The sequence below is a fragment of the Polyodon spathula genome, chromosome 10, assembly GCF_017654505.1.
Source record: "Polyodon spathula isolate WHYD16114869_AA chromosome 10, ASM1765450v1, whole genome shotgun sequence".
NCBI lineage: Eukaryota > Metazoa > Chordata > Actinopteri > Acipenseriformes > Polyodontidae > Polyodon > Polyodon spathula.
Window position 1 is genome coordinate 37,804,434 of NC_054543.1, and position 18,073 is coordinate 37,822,506.

Below are 18,073 nucleotides of genomic sequence, written 5' to 3' on the forward strand. Positions count from 1 at the left end.
ATCTAAAAACCATGACCCACATTCACAAGTATCTTTCAGCCATAAGCATGTCTTTACAGCATGTCCTTGCCCCTTTGTATTTTTAGTTGAATGATATAAAAAAAAGGATAGAGAAAAGTATTAAATATTTGAAGAGGCCTCTTACTGTATGAAACTACCTTTAAGTAACGGACATGGTATCCTGATGACTAAGGCCTCCTTATTTATCCATCATTTCTAACAATCAAACTCTGCTGCGAATACTATACCTTACAAAGGCGTTAGCCGAAACGTTAATCAACTTGACTTCCTAATTTCTTCATTTTGCAAATCCAGTTTACCCGGAGCATGAATACTGAATTTAACAATAATCTCAAAAAGCCCAGTGTGTAATCTTCATCCCCTGCGCTTCTTGCTCAGTCAGCCAGACACAACAAATTACAGTCTGTTTGACCTAGTGGGTACATTCATTACTAGGGGGCTGCTTAAGTGAACACATTCAGGATAGCTGCTCTACTTATATAGCAATACCAAGAAGGTGGTACTACTGTAGTAGTTTACATTTAAAGGCCCATTTGGACTATCTGAATCAATACCATTCTGGAACAAAAATACAAACTTAAGTTTCTCAGCTTAGATATGTTACACCAACACTATACAAACACTGTACTAGTCTTATTTTTTAAAATCACCATTATTGCAACATTTATTGGATATAATCTTCACCAATACAGCATAGAACTTGGTTGCTTTACAAGAAAGCATACATTTTAAAGAACACTAATACTAAAAACAAGATATTTGATGGAACTGAAATAGTTTTTCCTACCTCTTTGCTGCATTCAATGTCCGATTCACTGCTGAATTCCTCTGTGTTGAGGTTCTCAAAGTCGGACTCTCCCACTGCAATTGGCACTGTCACCGTGAGGCTAGGATTATGGATGAAGGACATGCAATCACTTTCATCGATCATGTACTTTCCCACACTGCTGCCTATTCTACTTGTTGTCCCATTGCCATCCTTATGGAAATCTGGCTCCTTGATTAATTCGACTGTTGTGTGATTGGAAATGCAGCTGTCTTTTATGTTGTGCAGCTCTCCAAGGGGTTTGATTTCATTAAGCACCTTCTTGTTTCTTATGCACGTGTTTTGAAAGAATTCTCTGAGGGTTTTTTTCGTGAAGTCAATGCCTCTCTGAATCCTTCCCACGGCAATCTGTAGATTGTTCATTTCACTATCATCGTCTGTAGCAGCAAGATTGTCTGCACTAAATGAGCTCAGAAGCAAAGCCAGGAACAAATTCAATACCTGGGAAATAAAAGTGTATCATAAGCAGCGTTAAAAAAAAAAAAAAAAAGATTTGCAAACCATTTTATAGATCAATCTCTATATTATTTATAAGTATGAAAAACTGCATTAGAAATAGATGAGTCTTCAATATGTAGTAGATGATTTATATCCATTTAATCATATTGGGCATTGCAAATAATACGCTAAGCTGTGATTTCACCAATTTTAAAGCAATTGGTTTTCACAAATTGATTTCTGAGATTCTAAACTTTAACCTGCAATTAATCAACAGTATTACACCTAACATCTATGTGTAGTGAAGATGGGAAGTACAGAAGTAAAGCCAGAATAAAATGTAGTTAAGAATTTAGCATAACATGGTTACTTACCACAAGATTCCCAATCACCATAACCATCATGAATACAATGAGGCACATGCTCTGACTAGCTACCTCCATGCAGTCCCACATGGTCTCAATCCACTCTCCACACAGGACTCGGAACACAATCAAGAAGGAATGAAAGAAATCAAACATGTGCCAGCGTGGTAGCTCGCAATTCTCATCAATTTTGCAAACGCAGTCTCTGTAGTTCTTTCCGAACAGCTGCATTCCCACCACAGCAAAAATGAAAACGATGATGGCGAGCACCAAAGTCAAGTTTCCAAGAGCTCCCACAGAATTGCCAATGATCTTGATGAGCATGTTCAACGTTGGCCAGGACTTGGCTAATTTAAACACCCTCAGCTGAAATGGAGAATTATGTTCTTAATAGATGAAGATTCATTTTCAACATGAGAACTAACTGAGACAAGTAATTGTACACGTACCTAATTTTGTATTAGTTTTTGTAATCTAATTCAATTGAACAAGGATGCAACCATTTATCTATACCATTAATAAAGAAATAACGAAATATTCTTCTTCTCTTTTTCTGTCAAACAGATATTAGAGAAAGAATAACTAACAGAGACAATAACATATTCTTAAATACGTATTTACCAGTCTGAATGATCGCAGTACAGACAGTCCCTCAACATTTGCCAGACCAAGCTCCATTAAGCTTAGGCTCACAATAATACCATCAAAAATGTTCCAGCCTTCTTGAAAATAATAGTAGGGGTCCATAGCACAAATTTTGAAAATCATTTCTGCAGTGAAGATTCCAGTAAACACCTGCAAAATAATAATAACAAAATACAAATAAGTATGTTAATATGATACAAAGCAAGGACCTTCCAAAATGCCATGTTATTACAATAATCAAGACAAACAAAACAAAAGCTGGAATCAAAACTTCTGTCTCAGCCTAGAAGAGGGGAGGACACGCATTATCGGTGTTCTTTTGATGATAATATGCAGTTTTTACCACAGCATAAATATGTGTATCAAAAGCAACAAACAATGATATAGTACTTACCAGATTTCCCACAGACAGCACATTGTTAAACTCCGTGGTCATTGGATAATGCTCCATGGCCATGAATAATGTGTTCAGAACAATGCAGATAGTGATTGCAAGGTCTACAAAAGGATCCATCACAATTAAATTCACTATCGTCTTGATTCGAAGCCAGTTCGGGCTGCAGTCCCATACGAGGAAAGTGTTAGCAAATTTGTACCAACATGGTGGGCATTTCTGTCGTGATTCTTCGAGTTCTGAATAAGAAAAAAATGCATTGAATTATAAGGTAAAATATATAATACACTAAAGGCCTATAAACTAAAAGGTTATTTTGACCAATCTGGATTTCTTTGATGCATTTTAAACAATCCACATTGACTGCATGACCAAAAATATGGGAGTTGATGTAAATGCTCTAATAGGTGACTGATGCAACATAAAATGCAGCTGTGGCACATTCTGATGTGTCTATAAAAATAAACAAATCAACCCCCATGTAGGCAATTGATTTTGACCTTTCAACAAATTTTCAGTATTCCAGCCTATAACGCAACAAATAATCCAATGGTAATTTTTTAATTGCAGTTTTGTGGTCATTCTTAGCAATATTCCTTGCAATAAATATATCATCTGAAAACTATGTATTGAAATTAATGATTTTACTTTCCATGTACAGGCAGCTTAACGCATAAGGAAAAACATACTAGTAATGTTACAGAACTAATAATTCACAGGTTGTCCACTGGGGCTGAAGGATACGGCAGAGGGAGCAGAACTACGCTGTTAGTAAGACGGGCTGAGTGAGTGATGCTCGGCCAAAGATAGAGGCTTGATCCCGTAGCTCGGCTTAGGTGGGCTTAGAGGGGCACCGGTTAAATTAGGATAGAGAGAGAGATCCAGACTGATGAGCTTTCCTTTTGCAGAGGATGGAGCTTGGTCGAAGGTAGCATTCCTGACGATTTGAAAACATATAAAAGTTGCTCTGCTTGGCAGAGGCGCCTCTCGGGGGCGATAGGAATAGCCTGATCATAGGGCCGAAAGGAGAACAGCAAAGGATTCCTTGACTGTCTGGTGCTGCCATCGCATGAGGTGAGGTGAGGCCTTTGAAGCTGGGAAAAGGCTCCTGCAACATGGCAGGAATTGAGGAGGATCCAACAGTGATGCTGAAAATGGACCACCCAAAAAGTCTTTGTCGATTTCTGTTTGTATGAGAGATCTGACTATGTTAGCTTCTATCAGAGCAGAGTGCAGATTTTTGCAGGTAAATGATGAAAAGTCCTGTGGAAAATTCATGTGAGAGGCCATATGAGATGAATGATTTGTCTGGGTGAAGTTCTGGAATTTTGATGGGAGTTGAAACTAGGAGCATCTTTGAATGTCATTTGGGACATACTGGACAGATAGACTTGGAGTGGGCATAGCCGCAAAAGCTGCAAATTTATAAGTATTTGCATGATGGATGACACGAAACTGAGGAGTTGAAGTTATTCCAAACCTGTATGGAACCAACGAACTTGATATTACAACTGTGTTTATCACGAATTGAGGATCGATTTGGTGGAAATGATGCATGGACGGGATTTGGAATTGATGATCTTGAACTGAAGCGTGGTGGGGAGTATTGTGAGCCTGGTCTAAATGATGTTGATGCTGCTTTTGGACAGAGGGAGGTAGAGTGAGCTGTGTGATTGTCAGCTGATAGGATTGCGGCGGCTTTAGCTGAGAATATTGAAAAGGCTAGAACGAACTCTCCTAGTGTTAGATTTTTTTAGTAGCCGAGGGTCATGTGACTTTAGGGTGACTTACAGGTCCCCACAATCCACTATGTGGTGATCCAGGAACTCTGATGTGGCAATAAGGATAGGTACAAGGTTAATGTCCTTATCTTCAATAATTTGCTTTCATATGTTTGCAGAGAGAGAGTGGCGCTTGATGGTGGAGGCTGAATGAAAGCCAGACGCCGTTGCTGAAGCCAAGTTGTACTCAGAAATTTCGATAGTGGGGACTAAGGCTAAGGTACTGGAAGAGGTTGCCTGAAGCTGCTTGCAGTTGAGGAGGAAGTATGGGCTCAGCAGACACTGCTTCACAGAAGAGATTAAAGAGAGTGATTCTCTCCATTGACTGGAATAGTATTTCTTTTATCGAAAAGAGCTTTCAAGAGTTTGGCAATGGACCAATCTTTGTAGTGAAGCTGCGAAAGACGATGTGATTTGGACTTGCGTTTCGAACGGCGTGGTTTCTGGTTTGCAGAGTGGATAATCGGGGTGGCAGCTGGTAGAGGAGCCGTTGGAGTCATCATGAAGTTGCAGTGGGCTGAAACAATTTACGAGAGCAGGTAGGAAACTCTAAATCCTGGTCAGAGACGTCCGAATTGGATGAAAGAATAAGGCGCCGTTGGTTAGGCATGATGATTCTGTCTCCACCGACTAGAATATGAATTTATCAAAAAGATCTGATTTCAGAACACGTTTAAAAGTCTATACATTGGCTAGAAAGCGAAATACTAGACAGAGAAGGTGTGTGAGATTGAAGTTTAAATATAGGTTAATAATGATGATAGCTTTAACTAATTAAGTAATTGCTGCCCAGTTACAGGACCCTGAATTCCACCCTGAGGCTAACATCAAACTATTCAAGAATCTTTGAGTTGCTTCTCATTCATTCCGTATGAGAATTATTATTAATATGGTGCAAATGACACAGTGGAGTAAACATAAATTAACAAACAAGAGGCCGTCATTTGGTTCCTCAATGATTGTCCAGTTCCAAGTAGCTGGTCAATCTGAAAACTTTGTAAAGTCTTGCCCAAACTATCCCAATGACTCAGAATCAACAACATGGTTAGATAACCCATATCAGACCCTTACCACTTTGAGTAAAGAAGTGTCTGACACTCTTAAGTCATTAAGGAACTGAACTGTCCTGAATATTTGAATTTGATATACAGTAGGAAATAGCACATTAATAAATATCACATACCATCCATGGTGTTTGTTAAAATGCTTGCCACACTTAAAGCTCTTTGCCTTGCAGTAGGCTCATCTAAAAAATCCATTGACATCTGATGAGACCCAGATCTTTTCTTCTTGGTCTCAGTTTCAGTTGTGGTGGTGGCCTGTAATTAAAACCTTAACATTAAAACCATTCAAAGCTACTTTTAAAATAAAAAATATGGTCTGTAAAGTATAACTTCCTAAATGTTTCAGGGTTAAAGCTGTTCTTTCGTATACATTTATTGTATAGGGAGAGGGGACTTTATATTTACTTTGTGAAGTATTCTGATAAAGGTACTTAATGAAACGTTGATGAAACTTAGTTTTTTATATGACATTTTTGATCAAGTGTTTAGAAGTTTTGGATGTATTATCATCTATAGTTAAATAGCCTTACTTAGTCCCTCCAGGATTCAGCGGTCATGGAACAAATCACGGAATTTGCACTCATGAAATTAAATTTTTCTTCTGCAAAAAAACAAAAACTTAAACATTTGCTCCCTACTATCACTGTACATGTCACTAGAGCGCATACACACTATTTGTATAGTGAGAAGTGTGGTGTGGTTTCAATGCACGTTTTAACGTTCAGCCATAATGAGATTCCTAAGGCCATCGGTGAGCTCTGGAAACAAATCCAAATTAACATAACGGCAAACGATAGGACACAAACGCAAAATGCAAGTCCATTATTTCCAATAACTCACCATCACAGCTTCTGTTAAAATGGCAGAAGACAGTGACAACGACCATGGATAGACAAACAGTGGCTACTGAAGAACGAAATAAGGTAAGATTATTATTATTATTATTATTATTATTATTATTATTATTATTATTATTATTATTATTATTATTATTATTATTATTATTATTATTTTACAGAAGAATTTCACAATTTAGTCGCAGGTTCAAAGCGAAGCGTTGTTCTGTTACTCCTATGTGAAAGGTCAGAGAAAAACAATGAGGACCTTGCTTGCACTTCCTATGTTGCAGGTCCTGAAAGATGTCATTCTAATTATATATAGAAATACACACGTTTTTTTGTACATGGTGTAGTAACATGAATGTTCAAAAAGGAAGTGGGCGGTGAACTATATTAGATATTATCCGATTACACAGATTTTTTTTTTTTAATTGTTATTTTCCTGTTTGTTTTGTGGTATGTAATGGTAGCACTTTTACTTGTGTCCTTTGTCACAGAAACAAAAAAAAAAGCCAGTTTCCAAGCATTTGTCACAGTTTCCAAACTATTTCTATATGTTGTCTTGATGTGGATACGTTTTAAAATTAGAACATTTTGAAGAACAACATATGTTTCTAAAAACACCCCGTTACACTTGTACAAAAGTGCTCCAATCCTACTAGACATTTGTAAAACAGTGCATTTGTAAAATGTACCAATGCTAATTTGAATCCCAATGCACCTTTACAATCTTATTGAGGTAGGCAAAAGTTCTTATTACTAATGTGATTAACTATAGTCATATGTTTTGGCCATAACTGTATTTGTATTTAAGTTATTTTTAAGGAATTGTTATGTTTTATGTATATTTTTAAAAAATGGCATCCACTGGTCAGTGCTGTAAGAGTTTTTAAAAAAGTCAACTCTCTTTGCTTTATTGCACATGTTTTTTTCTTCTTTGATTTCCATAAAATTCAGCAAACACGTTCATTTTTCTTTACAGTTTTTAGTAATGCGATTTAATTTAAAAAAAAAATGCATTTAACTAACTGTAACTCATTTTTTCTTATTTATTTATACTCATTATCACTGTTTTTCATTAAAAAGTCATTCCTGCAGAATTTTGCAGAAAACACTCTTTTCTTGTTGTACATAATGTATTAATGCATTGTAGAGCTTAATCAAACCAAGCATCTACTGAGTGCTAACCCCAGTTGAGTAAGTATATTGCCTAAGCAAACTGTTTAAATTGTAGGGATGGCAATCTAAACCCTGCAAGTATTAATTATGTATTTGCTTATAATTTTGATATTTTGATACAGCTAACAACAGATGTAACATGAGAAGTGGTTTCTCCTCTTCTCTCTGCAAAAGCTAGACATATGCAGCTTGTCATATTTTGACATCTGGACAGGCAGCCAAGATCAACAAGTGTTTAGCTAAGATGCACAGCGAAAGGGGAAACATGCTTATATATGCAGCTTAACGTAAGAAGAGATTACAGTAAAGAAGCAAATTAGTTTTAAGTGGCTTTTACAGGATTAGATGTATTGTATTATGATTAGGCTTTCTAGTTTTCGATATTAATCGGTAAAGCTCGTTAAACGTCGAATTCCCATAAAATATGAGTTTGACTGAATTAAATTTATATAGGATAACAGTCGGTAAAACCACTTGCTATTTTTTTCTATTTTCCTACCAAAAATAATTGTTTAGTTTGTGTAGGTTTTATACTTATTGTCAGTCTCTGTTCCGCTCTGAATGGCTAGGGGGCGCTGTCAGTCATCTCAGTGGGCTGTTAGTACTGTAGTTTCACTGTCACTGTCACCTTTCGCCCTGTTCTGACATTGTTGACTGAAGCAGCGCTAGAATGCTCACATTCGTTTAAATGACTGTTAATCACAAAGACCTGCACCAACTGTGCACTTTCGTTTACCAGCTACAGCGCCTGTCATTCAAAGCGGCTACGTTGAAATTAGCTGGTCAAGGTGTAGGTAAGCTTTTGCTATAGGTGACAGTTCCTAGTCTTAATTAATATTGTGCACAATACCCTGACTGACAGCTGAAGTCTCCGCGGCAGGACGAAGCGTGCCCATCTGCCTTGCCTTCCAGCGATTCCAGCTGTGCTGAAGCAGGAGAGGGGGAGCTCAGACTCCGAATAATAAGTGGAAGTTAGTTCTGTTCAACTATTTAATGTTTTGTTTTGTACACACTTCTTTACTCGTAAATGTATGCTATAAATGTATGTGTAGGCTACGTTTTCTACGGTTTATTTGAGAACATTTTAAAATTTGTGTAGGATCTTTATCTTTACAAGGTATAGTTCCGCTGTAACCAAACGTTATTTCAATTGGAATGCTGGTAACATGTTTCTCAATGGCATAAAAAGTGTGTGTTTTTTTTAAAGCATAAAGGTTGAGTTCACCCATTCTCTGCTTGAATTGAAAAATAAAGATAAAAAAAATGGTAAATTCTTTATAAAATAAAAGTCAACATTAATCATCAATTTCGCAAAAAACGTTGATTGGAGGAGAGTAAGGGAAATAGGTGGGAAATGCTAACATATTCATAGTATTTAATGTTATGTTTTTAATTCAACTTCCTTGAATTGACTCCACATGACTTCTGTGTTGTAGTGCAAACATATGCATTTGGCCATGCTGTGAGCTGCATGTCTTTGCTTGGTTGTACCTAATGTTTATATGGTTGCATTAACAGTATTTCTTTTGCACATATAAAGTATTTTGTAATCACTTGTTGATTTGTTTTCCCTACAAAACCTTTCTTATATGTATTATGACCTCTGGCAGAAGGCATCCAACAGGTGAGGTTGGCCCCGATGGTCCACCCATTAGCGAAACCACTCCATTGCAATCCACGTTGCAGTGCATCTTTCCATTGATGGGAAGCATTACTCTGGATGATCTACTGGTCTGGCTGATGTTACTGTTGCGTCTCTCCAGCATATGCGGCACAAAGAGTGAACCCCTTCTGCTTTCACCATCTTCAAAGGTGCTGTGTTCGTCATCTGCAAAGTCATTCTCGGAGCCTACATCCCTACGCACTCTGAAGCTGAACAGACTTGCTTTGCTGTTGCGTCGCGGAGAAATCAAGGAGCCCCGAATACTCAGCAGAGACTGCAAGAGATATTTATCTGAGTTATGTTTGGTTTCATTGGTGACAGACTCAAACTCTTGTTTTAAAAACGTTTTGCTTAAAATCCCTAAGCTAAGTTCTGGCAAAATGTAGACTGCCAAAACAAAATTATTTCTGTTTAATAGTTTACAGCTGATGTCTTCACAAAACAAGACTGTTTCTGACATATTTCAAGATGACAGAGCAATCTTAATGACACCACAGTTGACAAATATGTACCAATGTAGCTTTACAGAAGAGGAAAAGGTCTTGGTCAATTAAAAATGGCTTTGCTGTTTTTGGTTCTACACTAACCCTAATACTTAACAGAATTTAAGTTACTTATGCCTGTTCTGCAGTGCCATACTAAAGCACATTTTAAAGCTAAGCCAGTCGTGAAAGTATTTTAGAACCTTACCTGGTGCGGGGAGGAATATCTCTTTTCATAGCTAAGCCTGTTTCCATCAAAAGAAAAGCCAAAGCCTCTTCTTTTTATGCTGTCTTCAGATTCTGATTTGTGAAATTTATCAGTGTCCCCTTTCTCCTCATCCTCATATTTCTGTTTTCTCTTTTTGCGTCTGTTTCTCCGTTCCTTGGCACTCTTGGAGCTGAGCTTCGATGCCTCTGAGGAGCTCTCAGTCACTCCGCAGCCTCCACTGTACTCACCATACTCATTGGCAGCTGCTGCAGCGGCAGCCTGGGTTCAAACACATAGCGACCTTAATACTTGAAGGATATCGAAATCCAAACACAATTCAGGGTAATGCATTGTGTAAAAGCATGCTCTAGCCTGCAGGCTCTGTATTCACCAACAAACTAGACAAACACAGCTAGCTCTGTTTTTGTTTTAAAAAATTGGGTTTTTGTTTGGCTACTCACTCTGAAGAACACCTTTCAGGCAGGGGTAAGCAACATGGGCTCTTCCAGTGTATTCCATTGCAATACTTTGTTCCAGCCAGATTATTACTTAAATGAAATGTAAGTCTATATAATCTCAGATATATATTATATATATAGATATATATATATATATATATATATATATATATATATTATATAATATATATTACCCAGAATGGGTCTTGGGACACCCAGAACCACCCCTTCTCCCCAAGAGGGGGTGTGTATGGTAAACTTGAGTTTCCGTAAACTTGTCACAGTCGTAACGAATGCCGTGCTTACGGCACAGCGCATATTTAAATTATCGTTGGTGACACTTACACAAGTACTTTGTGTATGTGTGTGGGTGTGTGTGGGTGGGTGTGTGTATGTTGCATGTGATATATTTTTAGATATAAAATCTAGCAGGTTTTGACATAAGTTAAAAAGTAAATTAGGAAGCCTGAAGTGAAACGGAGAGAACAAGGAAAACCACATTTACAGTGTTAGAAAAATATAAAAAACATCAGCCACATGGCATTTGGTTAATATTTTCATGAAATGGTATGTAGCCAGTCTGTATCTTATTATTATTACCCCACTAGAGATGTGTATCCATGGTGACAGAGATATAGTGGAGGCACTCTGTATGGAAGTATGTATGTTTTGTTTTAGTGTTTTACATGTATCTAGAGATCGGCTAAGTTATTCCGCACATTTTTATTGAGATTCGGAATCAGGGGTTCCCTTTCAATTCATTTCAAAGATTTTCACATTTCACCTCCAACAATACTTTTGGGATATGCCTTCCACAGGTCAGCTATTCACTGAGTATTTTATATCAGAGCAGCCAAAAGGCCCCTCCAGGGAGTGACGTCCTCTGTCTCGCATTCTGAGGGGACAAAAAGTCACTCCATGGAGCTCACTTCCTCTTTTGCTTCTCACCGCGGTAAGGTAAGGTACTAACCCAAACCAGTTGCTGTGACTGAATCTGTATGAAAGAGTTCCCACTCGAGTTTTACTGGAGTTCTCCTGGTTTATTTTTAAAAAATATTGCTGGAAGTCGGCTTTCCAGTTGTTAGAAAATAAATAAATAAATAAATAACACTAGACAACGTGTGCCTCCCCCACCGGGGCCTGGTTCTGCCTTGCCCCGCTGTTGAATAGAGTTCTTGGCCTAGCCATCTCGGTGCATTGGGCCTTAAAAAAAAAAAAAACTTACAGTACTGTCCAGCCCTCGCCTGCCACAGCTCTTGAGTCTGTGCTCCACTCCAGCATGAGCTCCTTGCTGCCCCAGTCATGTGACTGCACGCGGTTAAGGTCAGACTATCGCCCACGCAATACCCTGGTGCAGGATCATGAGCTTTCAGACTACTCTACTATTGCCTACCGCAGCCATCGAGCCTGTGTATCACCCCGATGCATGCTACACTACCCCATGTTGTGTGACTGCATGCAGTTAAGGCTAGGCACCTGTCCCAAGTACCCTCGGTACTCGGTGCACTAAATGCTTGGGAGCCTCGATGCCTTAGTGCTTCGGTGACCTTGGTGCTCAGATGCTCCGTGAGTCGGTGCTTTGGTGCCCAGGCACTTTAGTACTCAAAGGCATTAGATACCCCTAGTGCTTCGGCACCCATGGGACCTCAGACCCTCAGTGCCCTCGGTGTTTCACGACTGTGGTGCCCCAGTCTTACGCGCCCTCAGTGCTTCGGCATTTGGGGCCTCAGAAACATAGTGCCGTCAGTGCTTCAGCGCCCTTGGTGCCTCAGTTCTCCAAAGTTCAAAAGCCCTCAGTGCTTCAGCACACTTGGGACCACAAAGCCTCAGTGCACACGGTGCCATTGGTGCTGTGGCACTCTCTGTGCCTTGGCGTGGAGCTCCATAGTCAGATGCCCTCGGTGCTTGTACACCCCTCAGTGCTTCAACACCCTCGGAACCTCAGAGCCTCATGCATATGGTGCCCTCGGTGCTTCACTGCCCTCCATGCCTTGAGCTCCAGAGTCAGATGCCCTCAGTGCTCATCACTCCTCAGTGCTTCAATACCCTGGGGGCCTCACAGCCTCAGTGCATGCGATGCCCTCAATGCTTTGGCACCCTCAGTGCTTAGATATTCCATGATTTAGACGCTCCTTGGAGCTTCAGCACCTTTCTGAGCCTCAGAGATTCAGTGCTGTCGGGGACCTCGTTGCTCCTGCACCCTCGGTGCCCAAGTGCGCCAGTATTTGGAAGCCCTTGATGCCTCACAGGTTCTGTGTCTTCGCTGCTTCAGCACCTCTGTGCCTCGATGCTCCACAGATGAATGCCCCCCGGTGCTTCGTACCCTCAGGCATCAAGGTCTCAGACCCCTGATACCTTTGGCACCCTTGGTGCTTCGGCTCCCTCTGTGCCTAGGTGCTCTAGCCAGACATCCTTTGTGCTTCGCAGCAGACTCAGCAGGTGTGGCTTCTCCAGCTAGCTCGACTGAACCGTCCTCGGCCTTGGTAGCCCCAGTCTCCCCCATCCTCCAATTGTCCCAGGGCCCCTCGCAGAGCATGCCACGTGCTCAGGCTGTGGTGCCTCAGGCTCGCAGTCGCTCTAGATCTCCTGCACGGAGTGCTAAGTGGGCAAGATAATCGAAACAGGCACAGGGCATCTCTGATTTAAAGGACCAAATGACTCAGGCTCTGGAGTATTTGGCGAGGCAGAAGGCTCAACCCCCCGTGAGGCGTCTCGGCAGATAGCCTTGATGCTCCCTTCCCATGCGTCGCCGCAAGATAGAATGAGACACTGGTCGGTCCTGATCCCCACCGCCCCGCTTGGTGACCTGAGAGCTCTACTTCAAGCTTCTGTGGCAGTTAAGAACCGGACCTACCCACAAGGATGGAGGAGCGCTGGAACTGGGGTTCAAAACGCAACAGCGCTCCTGGGGGCAGTTCCACCGCCACCCCAGACAGCCCACACAACAGGCTCCGCCAGAACCTCAACAGCCCAAGCAAGAACCCTGAAGGCTTGTGGCCACAGACCCACCCTTTTACACAACAACATCTGCAATATTGGTGCAACTGCTACTAGGACACTTGGGTGCTTGCCACCATACACACAGGCTCCGCGCGGGTCCTCCTTCCTTTCGAGGGATCACGGTTACATCCATGAGAGACCCTAGTAGCTACATTACTTCTCAAATGAGAACCTCAAATGAGAATCCACCTCATAGAACCAACCTCCCAGGAGGAGAGGTTCTACTCAACGTATTTTCGGGTGCTGAAGAAGGATAGCGACCTCAATGGGTCCTAGAAGGAGAGGAGGTTCCAGATGATCACACACTGTCATGTCTGTCACATGATCACACACAGTCTCTGTCTGGGTGACTGGTTTACCACTGCGTCCTAAAGTTTTCCATGCTGCCATTCGGCCTCTCCTTAGGCCCCATGAGTTCTCAAAGTGCGAGGACACCATCAGGGTGTTGAACTACCTGGACACTGGCTGATCTGTTTGTTCCCAGATGCAGGAAAGAGCAATGGCCCACACGGCTATCATGATGGAGCATCTGTCAAGGCTGGGTCTCACCCTCAATGATGCCAAGAGCCAATTAGTACCGGTGCAAAGTATGGCTTACTTGGGACTCCAGCTTGACTCCCTTACAATGCGAACCTACCTGTCAGACAACAGAGTGGCCGCTATACAGACCTGTCTATCCCTGTTTTACTTCTGGTGTTGTGTCAAAATTTGCTGAGTCTGATGGTCGTAGCTGCATTTGCCCTCCAGTTGGGATTACTCCATATGTGCCTGCTTCAGGTGTGGCTCAATACCTTCTGACTACACTCTGTAACGCCAAAGTGGGTCACAATATCATTCTGTATATGAAATTAACAGCATTGGAGTATACAAAGGGGGGTCCAAAGCCATTCTCTGTGTCTACTTGGTTTCTGGTCACAAACTACCCCACTGACAAAGAACGCTTTTAAAAAGAGTTGTAATCTAAATATTGAACAAGGGGTCTGGAGTGAGAAAGTGACAATTCTCCAGGTGGTCCCCAGATGGCCCAGGACAATCTGGTTTTTGACTCTCTGATAGCTTCTACAAGACCAGTACTGGAAGATTCCGCTACGCCTGGATCTCCTCAGTCAGACGACAGGTACTCTCTGGCACTCTAGAACTGAGCAGACTCTAATTATGGGTCTGGCCCCTGAACGTGACTGTCTGTCTACTTTAGGGCTTTCAGATGAAGTCGTAAGTACACTACAGAATGCTAGGGCCTACTCCACAAGGTCGCTGTATGCCTACAAGTGGAGGTATTTTCAAGACAGGTGTCTGACCCGGGGTCATGACCCTATCTCTTGCCCTATAGCAGCTATCACACAATTCCTACAAGAACTGCTAGAAGCGGGTAAATACACTTCTACCCTAAAAGTGTACTTGGCAGCCATATCTGCATGCCATGTCCCCAGGCACCATTTCCTAGCAACCTGTTTTTTAAAGGGCGCTCGGCGGTTACGTCCACCTAGAAGGGACATCCACCCCGAGTGGAGTCTAGACCACGTATTGGAGGTTCTGAGCCCGTTCATTCCATAAAGTTGAAACACCTCTGTATGAAGATAGCCTTTTCATTAGCCATCATCTCTGCCAAACAGGTCAGTGAGCTACAGGCTCTGTCGGTGCACAGTTCCTGTATGTCCATCTGGGACGATGGAAACAACGTATCATTACTCACGAACCATGGTTTCCTCCCTAAGGTGGTTATGGTTTTCCACTTAAATCAGTCCGTGAAACTACAGGCTTTCCATCCCCCTCCATTTTCTTCGGATCAGAGACTAAACTCCCTCTGCCCGGTTGACAGGACAAAAGCTCTGTGTCAGTTATGGTGTAAGGACCCTGGGTCAAGCCCTTTCAAAGTAGTGGCTGTCTCACTGGATTTTGGAATACAGTTTTGACTGCATATACTAATGCTGGCATACCCTCACCTGGACGGGTGGCTGCACAGTCTACCAGAGGAATAGCTACATCATGAGCCCTCTTTAGAGGAGCCTCACTGTCTGATATATGTACTGCAGTTAGCTGGACTACTCTGCATACTTACACCAGGTTGTACTGACTTAAGGGTCCCTGAGGTTGCACACTCACACTGCTAACCAAGGTTTTGCAGTTTCAAGACGCCCCTCGTTTGCTGTTTCCGCTCACTCTCCCTCCCGACGGCTTTGGTATACAGTATTGTGGTATAAAAGTATTGTTGGTGGTCGTCTTCGAATTGAAAGGGAACGTTAGGTTACGGATGTAACCCTGGTTCCCTGAAAGAGAAGACAACCATTAACCTGAGAAATCGCGGGTTCAACTCAAAACAGGAAGTGAGCTCCGCGGAGTGACTATTTGTTCCCTCAGAAGGCGGGACTGAGGACATCACTCCCAGAGGGGCATATCGACAGCTCTGATATAAAATGCTCAGTGAATACCTGACCTGTGGCAGGCATATCCCATAAGTATTGTTGGTGGTCGTCTTCTCTTTCAGTGAACCAGGGTTACATCTGTAACCTAACATTATGACAACTTGACTATGTATGTCATTTTACATTTAATAAAAACATACATTGATTTGTTTTTTGATATCATTAACCTCAAATTGTGAGGAGACACATGTTACATTATCAAGCATTGGCATTTAAGTACACTATAGTATTTGAAGTCAAAAGTGACCATGACAGAAGATTAGCTCAATATACACCTGTGCATCTTCTTGCTGTTTCTTCAGTTGCTCAAGCATTGCCTGGAATTCTGCTTCCTTCTGTTCGGCTTCTTCGAGTGTTGCTTGGTTTTGTTCGTCATAGGCCATGGCAACTACAGCCAGAATCAAGTTCACAAGGTAGAATGATCCCAGGAAAATGACCAGCACAAAGAATAACATGTATGTTTTCCCAGCTGCTCGTAGGGTCTGAAAACATGACATATAAACATGGTAATGTGGCATGAAAACCATATGAAACAGGATATGTGGTACAGTGCATACTAAGCACGTTAATGAGTTAATGAGTGCATTCTAAAATTTAAAAAATGCTTACCTGCTGATACAGATTTTCCCAGAAGTCTTGAGTCATTAACCGAAACAATGACAAGAAAGCCCAACCAAATGTGTCAAAACTTGTGTATCCATAATCCGGGTTTCTGCCCCCTTTTAAACATGTAAAACCTTCAGGGCATTGCCTGGAACGAAACCAACCAGTTTTAACACAGACATTAATGAATCCTCAGGCACTGTTAACAATATACAATATACAATATACTATATATATATATATATATATATATATATATATATATACACACACACACACACACACAATATACTATATATATATATATATATATATATATATATATATATATATATATATATATATATATATATAATTTATATCAATATATTTAACTTTATTAATAACAATAATTAATCGATTAACACTGTCAGTTGTTAGCAAGTTGTGCTTGCGAACAGCACACCCCTTATAAAAGTTTTCCACAGTATTTTTGCACAGTATTTTTGATGTTTTACCATGCTTTTGCCATGGTTATACTGTGCCTTTACCATAGTTTACCCTGGTTTGCCATATTTATTAATATGCTTTACCATACCTCGACAATGCTTACCTATGCTTCACTGTGCTTTATTACACTCTGCTCTGCTTTCACTATGGTAAACTTTTATAAGGGAGGCAACACCAACAGAATTGTTATGATTTGTTCTTCAAATGTAGGCTACTCGTCTCTTTATTGAAGCCTCCTATTACACGGATCATCTAGTTTCCATAATAAAGCATGTCTTACCCCGCGTCACTGCCATTGCCACACAGCAGAGCATCCCTATGTCCTTTTTTGAAGTAATAATTTGCTAGAAAGAAAATTACAAAAAAAAAAGTTCTTGAATGCAACCAATTGATTGTCAAAAACAATACTATGCTGCTTACTACTATCATTCTAAAGATCTAATACTGTCCTGCCTTGTTATTTTGCAACCTATTTGTGAAATACTGAAGGCCATTATACAGTAAAGTACAGCACATGTACAATAAACTGTCAACTTGACCTTACTGGACAGTAACCAAATTAATGAATTACCAAATATTGAGGTAGAAATGTGTTATCGTTTTTTGTTAAATCTTTTATTGGATTTTTTTTCATATAGAATAGGTGACAGTGATGTCAGAGCAAAGCATGCCGTTTATATTGCATGGGTAGTTGGTCACTAATTGTAGTGGAGTTGTTTAATAGAAAGTTGTTTTCCAAAATGACTGCAAATCACTGTTGCCTTGGTAACATGAATGAGCATTTTTTTTTTCATTTAGAAGAGATAAGCTTGTATTGGTTGTACTGAGAAAGAACCTAAATCATACATACACTTAAATATAAAATGATACATTTACTCAGATAAAACATATTTAAAAATATGTGTCAATGTTGGATTTATTTTCGAGCTTTGTAACTCAAGTGCTTTTATTATGTTTCCAAAACAAGAACTACATGTAGAGGCTCCAGGATGGGATGTATATGTTTCCAAATGAGCAAACACATAATATATACAGAAAAGATGCTTCACAGTATTATACAGTAACGTTATGTCTGCTGTACATTTACTAACATGCAACACTAACCTAAAGCACATGCTTGTTTCTTACAAGGCTTTCTTTTTAAGCTTCCTTTTAGCCATGTGCGTCATTTTGAGTTATGTTCCCTTTACTGTAT

At 40.5% G+C, this 18,073-nt stretch overlaps 1 protein-coding gene across 1 annotated transcript in view; it reads right to left on the reverse strand.

Annotated features, from left to right (window-relative positions):
• The window catches only part of LOC121322258 (sodium channel protein type 2 subunit alpha-like), a 57,489-nt gene that overhangs the window by 19,397 nt on the left and 20,019 nt on the right, over nt 1-18,073 (reverse strand). Inside the window, exons 9-18 of the mRNA XM_041261949.1 lie at nt 17,159-17,222; nt 16,396-16,537; nt 16,062-16,268; nt 9,906-10,184; nt 9,154-9,489; nt 5,654-5,789; nt 2,690-2,928; nt 2,272-2,445; nt 1,660-2,016; nt 809-1,288 (exon numbers count right to left, since the gene is read on the reverse strand). Of these exons, the coding sequence (XP_041117883.1) occupies nt 809-1,288; nt 1,660-2,016; nt 2,272-2,445; nt 2,690-2,928; nt 5,654-5,789; nt 9,154-9,489; nt 9,906-10,184; nt 16,062-16,268; nt 16,396-16,537; nt 17,159-17,222 (2,414 nt within the window). The remainder of the gene's footprint in view (nt 1-808; nt 1,289-1,659; nt 2,017-2,271; nt 2,446-2,689; nt 2,929-5,653; nt 5,790-9,153; nt 9,490-9,905; nt 10,185-16,061; nt 16,269-16,395; nt 16,538-17,158; nt 17,223-18,073) is intronic.